General features: G+C 43.6%; 1 protein-coding gene across 1 annotated transcript; it reads right to left on the minus strand.

Annotated features, from left to right (window-relative positions):
* Nucleotides 1-4,167: 4,167 nt before the first annotated feature.
* Nucleotides 4,168-5,753, minus strand: LOC139953342 (uncharacterized). Its single transcript, XM_071952850.1, has one exon. It carries the CDS (start codon nt 5,751-5,753, stop codon nt 4,413-4,415), a length of 1,341 nt encoding a protein of 446 aa, XP_071808951.1. The 3' UTR covers nt 4,168-4,412.
* Between the last annotated feature and the right edge of the window lie 619 nt (nt 5,754-6,372).

Below are 6,372 nucleotides of genomic sequence, written 5' to 3' on the forward strand. Positions count from 1 at the left end.
ATATAATGAATCTTCTCGTCATTAAAAGATAAAGTATATACTGACATGAAGAATTTACTTTTTGATATTTTATTTTGTGTCGTGCTACCTGTTATACGGAAGCTCAAAATGAACATTATTGCTGAGCTGAATTTTTCACAGAAAGACGCAAGTTTAGATAATGTGTACCTTAAGAATTAAGAGTGAGAGGAAAGGGAAACACTATGGGGAAAAATCGTGAATGTCAAAAGAGACAAAGATGCTAGATTTAACTTGTGGCTGATTTGTCAGAAATTTTTGGTCTATATTTTAAGAAAGGGGCTACAAGGTGATATACATACACCTAGTTGTCAGAAAGCCCTGTGTGAGGTTTCAAAGCAAGTAGTATGTATGGTTTACTTCCGCTTGCACAAAAGTATTAATTTAATGGTTTGTGAAAAGTTCCATAAATGTGTCATGACTGAGACCTAATAAAAAACAAACAAATCCAATGACACCTTTACTTTAGAATCACTATAGGCCAAGGTGTTTGTCAGATAGAGGCCAGCCTCGCAAAGACCAAAGTCGAAAACATCCGTGAGACAAAGGAAGGAGCGAAGCTGAGGTTCCGGCGTGCCAGGGATTTATCTCCGCCTGTGATTCAGTCCCCCATTATTTGGAATCAACTTGGGCTACCGGCTGTAGGAGGATAATTCAAAAGAGGGCGCTATTTAGAAGAAGTTTAGTCGCAGTTCGCCGTATTCACTGGGGCGGGGTGTGGGGGGGGGGGGGCACAGAAACTCCCGCCAGACCACTAGTGTGTCTTCATTGTTTGCTTGGAATCTCAGGAATTTTTAGAAGGATTTTAGGAAGGGTACTTTTTATTTATTTTTATTTATTTATTTATTTCCAGGCAAACAGTACATACAAAGAATATGCATAAAAAATAAGACTACACAGAGAACAAGCTGGCACTGGGGAAACAAAGTGTAATGAAGTTTGGGGATATTGTGGGGGGGGGGGGGATACTCTCTTCCTACATCAGGTATGCATGGTCTGTTCTGGAGCATCATTCTTTTTTATGGTCTTTATGCAATGAGCATTAAAGAATGTTATGAACAGCTGAACCCGTGGCTGTAGCCAACAATTCGGACACGGCCCAAATACAGTGCGGCGGTCATAATAGGCAAATTATACTATAGTTTTTCGTGCTTTAGACACCCTAAACTGGCGGTTGTGGCAGACAATAGCCGCGTTTGATGTTAGCGGAAGGGGTCCGAGCATAGGGTTTTGCTCTTAAAACGTGACGAGTTGGTTTAGCCCGCGATCAGATGAGCAGAAAGAAACAACATGGCCGCACCATTTCGGACCCTGCAATAATTGAACGACCCTATAATGGGAAGGCTGTTCCATGTATTCACACGGCATGAAGCAGTTAACAGAGACATATCTTGGCTTGGTTCGAACGGACTGCTGGACTTCTGTGTCATTTGCACCGATTGGTAAAGGTAATATTATTCAGAAGTGGTGTAGTACGGGGGGAGGGGATGTGTGCCCCCACCCCAGGCCTAGTTAATGTCCACGCCCAATCCAATTTAAGATCTTAGCTTTTGTTTCGATATTTTCAAACTATTTTTTTCCCACTAAAGTCAGACATTAAAACGTGCACTGGAGTTTTTTTTTTTAAATACGCATTTGGAAACTTTGTCAGAAGTGCCACCGTAGTTAAATTGGTGCACACTATTGTACCCCTCCCCCTAAACGGCGCTGTGCGGAATACCATTTTAACGACAACAACCACCGTAGGAAGGTTTCTGTCTCCCACAATTCCAGTTGCCCCGCCCACCCCTCTCCATTGCATTCCCTCGGAAGCAAGTGCCGCACGATAGGGCGTACAATACCTTTGAAGAACGAAAAACATTTTGTAAACATCTTTCGGAAAAGCAGTTTTCTAACCACCAAATTAGAATATAAAGAGTTATTTGAGTATCATCTTACTGAATAAATAACTTTCAAAAAATTTCCTGTTTATAAATTTTTCTCAATTTTTTTTTTGAGTTCCGGTCGCTCGCATAGGCTGCGGGTGACGAAAGGTTTCGGTCGGCGGTCCTAGGCTCCTTGCCCACCGAAACTGCCAACCCGCCGAGAGCACAATCAATATTATGCTCTCACTCCAGTAAAACCTTGTGCAAGTTTGTATTCGTCTCGCACCCAAATTGTTTTGCGGTCCGGTCTTTAAATAATGTCGCCCCGATTGGATGTAAACTGGCTCGCCTAAGATTTGTAAGAGTTGTCGGTAGGGTGATGAGTGGTGTTACGGTCAACCACTGGAATTGTTCGGGAGTGTTGCGTTTTTATTGTTTGATGTCACACTATAAATTTTCTGCCAACTGGGGCAACTCAAACACAGTTTTATATAAAGGTGATAAGTTATTTATATTTAGGATATGGGGGCAGTGGTATTTACTGCACAATGTTTCCCCCTACTGTGGGTGTCTCATGTGGTTCAATGTGATTGATTTACATTGAATGGGGTGATTTTATAATGGACTAATTGCGTTGATTATATGGCATGATAATAGGTTTACGCGATAATTGGGGTTGTCTAAAACTGTGGTGTGAGTTTTGGTAAACCAGTCGTGGAATTTACTACTAAAGGACATCAGTCTTCTCTTTACGTTTTGTTACATTCCTCCATGCTTTGTGCGTGGGGTTCATCCATTCTTTACGAGTGTTCTGTTAATATTTGGTTTCTTTGTTTGGAAAACGGATACTTGATCTTGTTGAAATTATTCCTTTGGTCTCAATCTTTAAAATCTTGTCAGTGAGATTGGACGCATATGTTCGGGTTTACGGTGCTTTAAAGGTACCGTTACACCTTTGGTGAAAAACTCCAAAAATGAATGCATGTAAAAACTTAATTGGTATTACGAAGAGCACTGGGGAGCTGTTGATATTACAATAAATTGTTACGGACGATTAAATAATGATAATAATAACGTACACATTTGTTGTAACTTGTCGTGTTGCCGCCATCTTGTTTTATTCCATTAACTTCGTAATAATAATGAATATAGAATACCGATGACACATTTCCCTGGGATGGGGAGATCGACATAATTATAATGAAAAACGGGGGAAAACGGGCAAGTGGATACGATTTCGAAAAAGCACGGTTATTTGTGTGACCCTGCCCTCCATCTACCCTCCCCCCCCCCGTAAAAACGCTCATTTGTGGCATTTTGTACACCATAATTTCTAGCGAGGTTGCCGCGCGAAGCGCGTGCATCCCGCTAGTCACAATAATCTTGATTATGTCATCGTGACAATAATTTGAATAGGCCCTTGCATTTGACTGTCATCTTTTGTTGCCGCGTATTGCGTGGTGCAATGATTAAAAACCCATGATTATTCTGTTCTACTACAGTGATCTATAAAAAACTGCTTGAATCTTTGGTGGGAATCGAACCCATCAAACCTAATTTTTGACTCTACCTTGTCTTATTGCAATAGTGGAAGTGCAGTGTAGTGCAATTGCACAAAGTACGTAACCACCGAGTGACCGATTTTCAAAGTCTTGATAGAGAGGTAATAAACCTTTTTTAGCAAAGTAAAAGATGACTTCGCGTTTAACCACAAAAGAGAATGTTTATGAGTTTTCATAAGCCATCAAGAGCAATACATTCATTTCTTTGTGATAATCACAACAAACACGTGCGGTGTCATGTCGCAGCATAGAGGAAGGACAGAGGTCGCAGGTACAGAAATCTATGGGTGGTCCTGGGCCGCACTAAATGTTGACGATACGTAATCCAGTCTACTAAACATGACAGTAGAGGGCGCTAATTAGACTTAATGGCCGAGTCCGGGCTGTTTATTTTTGGATAATCGAGAACAAGTAGGATCGCCGTTCTTGTTTCATCCGCTCAAACGACGATGTGATTAGCGCCGCCAACGTTGATTCGGTACTCATGATCAATTAATGTGACCACGCGGCACGTCAGTCAACTCAAATAAATAGGCTGGTTTTGTAATAGTCGGAAACCTGACGGTAGAAAGAGACAACCTTTCGACCTATTTCTTTCGGATGACTAGACTGTAGTCTAGATTAATGTTAACTTTAAATTTATTTGAATCAACTATAACAATCTCTATAAGAGTCATTTGAAACTATTTTACTCGTTCTCTTTGAGATGTTGTCGCCATTTTGTAAAGTGTTGTTCTCGAAAACCCCGAGGAAAGGTGGTGATCTTGTTCCGAGTGTATTGTTCTCGGGTCGTGTTCTCATCGTTCGGACGTGCGAACAGCTCCCTCGTGCCAAGAAAACACCGCCCGAACTCAGCCATTATTTCGGCGAAGAAAACATGCACTGTTGGATTATGGAGGACGCACCAGAAAAGGACATAGGCTGTTAAATTTAAAACGTCATTATCCACAAGAAGGGACAATATGAATTATTCATTGTTGTTGTGTGACGTCATGTGCCTCGTCAAGTGGTGGCGCTCTCTGAACGTCTCCCCACAGAAGTCACACTTCAGTTTCTCCTCCGCAGAGCGCTTAGTGCCAGGTTTGTCATTGGTGGCGCTATTTCCCTCGGCCGACCGTTTGTGTTGCGTTCTCATGTGGTAAACAAGATCGCTCGTCATTCGAAAGCTTGCGTTGCACTTTGCGCACCAATTGTCGTACTGGGGCGTTGCCACGCTGGATGAAAGCGGCAGGACACCAGCGGGGAAAACCGGCTGTTGTTGCCATGGAACTGGCAAAGAGTTCATCATCTTGCCGGTGGGGGCGTTGTTTTGAAATGCTCCAAAATGGAGAGCAGACGTATCCCTGATCGGGCTGGTGTTGATTTGGGACACTTTGGCCCCGGGGCTGTACGGATTTCTGTGATGTTTGTCCGGGGTGTATTTCACGAAATCTGCGTGTAGTTGTTGCTTCACTGGGATCAAAGATGGCGCCCTGAAACGTTCCCTGAGTTCAGTACTGTTGTGTGGAATGCTGCCACCCATTGCTGACACTGACAGAGGTTGTGAAGAGGAGCTGTAGAATAATTGGTTTGGTAGGAGGGGTGTGTGAACCGATATCGCCGAATTTAGGCTATATGGTAATGTTTTGTCACTTGGTATTTCTTGAGGATGATCGTGCACTTCTCCTCCACGTTGTCTCAATAATGAAGTGGAGGGGGAGGAGGAGGAGGAGCTAGTGGAGGGTGTCGTGCGCTGATCGTAAAGTCCGGTCCCCTGGCGTCTCGCAACCTCGCGGAATGCACTTCGCTTCGACTCACCGGTACCACCGCCATTCCCGGTGTCCAACGCGACAACAGAGGGCGCATGTTGCCGTAACTTTCCCTCGAGTGGTGACGCGGCGGTATCCTTTTTACCGTCAATTTCACTCCCGTGTGATGTCCTACTCATGCTCTCTTGACCGTCTGGTTTGGTCAAATTCCCAGCGAGATGATAGTTCCTTTCCTGCGAAAAATGCCTGCAGTAATCAGCCCATGTTTTTGAAGATTCGAAACCCGGTAAGGTGTGGCCGAGCCCGGCCCCAGCCGGACTCGTGGGCCACGCGCACAACTTCTTCGGAGAATGGCCGTCATTTGTAATTGGGGTTCGCTCCAATTGCGAATCCTTTTCGTTGAATCCGCACATTGTGTCTGGCGGTGACACGGCGCTTTTCAGCGCTACCGGTCTGGCAATCCCGTGGTGTGTCGACTTTGCCTTCCCGGTACTAGCTCTGGTCGTGATTGGGTTGCAGAGGCTGGAGGCGAACCGGGAACCAGTCTGTACAAAGTCCATGATTTACGGGGAGCCTGGTTTGGTTTCCAATTTGTGGAAGAGCGAATCAGTTACATTCAGAGGGTGTGAAGGTGGATACTGTAACTGCTCACTACTGTTTCATTGTCAGGCTAGAGTTCTACCAATGAAAAACCCTCACGTCATTTTGTCTGTAAATAATCAAGAAAAGAAAACAATGTTATAAGAAAACACACTGATGAAACAATAAGTGTGCATAATACACAAGTCGTGGCCCAAGCCGCTTCCGTTTGGTCAAATTGCCAGAAAAAAAAGCTAGTATCACACCCTTCTCAAAAACATCCTTAACAATCTCAGTAAACATATTGATGCAAACCTTGTCGTATCTCAAGACGCTCCTGTTGCGTTCCATCACAAGAAAGAGTATTACTCCCTTCTTCAAAACATCCGAAAAACATCCTCAAAATCTTCCACAAAATTCGTGGCTCAATGCGCTCCGGTTCGCTCGACCACACAAGAAACAGCATCACACGCTTCTTCAAAACATAATTCCACAAAAAATATTCCACAAACTCGTTGAGTAGGCTTAATCATACGACTTTCCAGCCAACACACACACACACGAGCAAAGAAGAAAAGTAATTAATGATTGAATGAGACA

This window comes from Asterias amurensis, chromosome 21 (assembly GCF_032118995.1).
Source record: "Asterias amurensis chromosome 21, ASM3211899v1".
In the NCBI taxonomy this organism is placed as follows: Eukaryota; Metazoa; Echinodermata; class Asteroidea; order Forcipulatida; family Asteriidae; genus Asterias; species Asterias amurensis.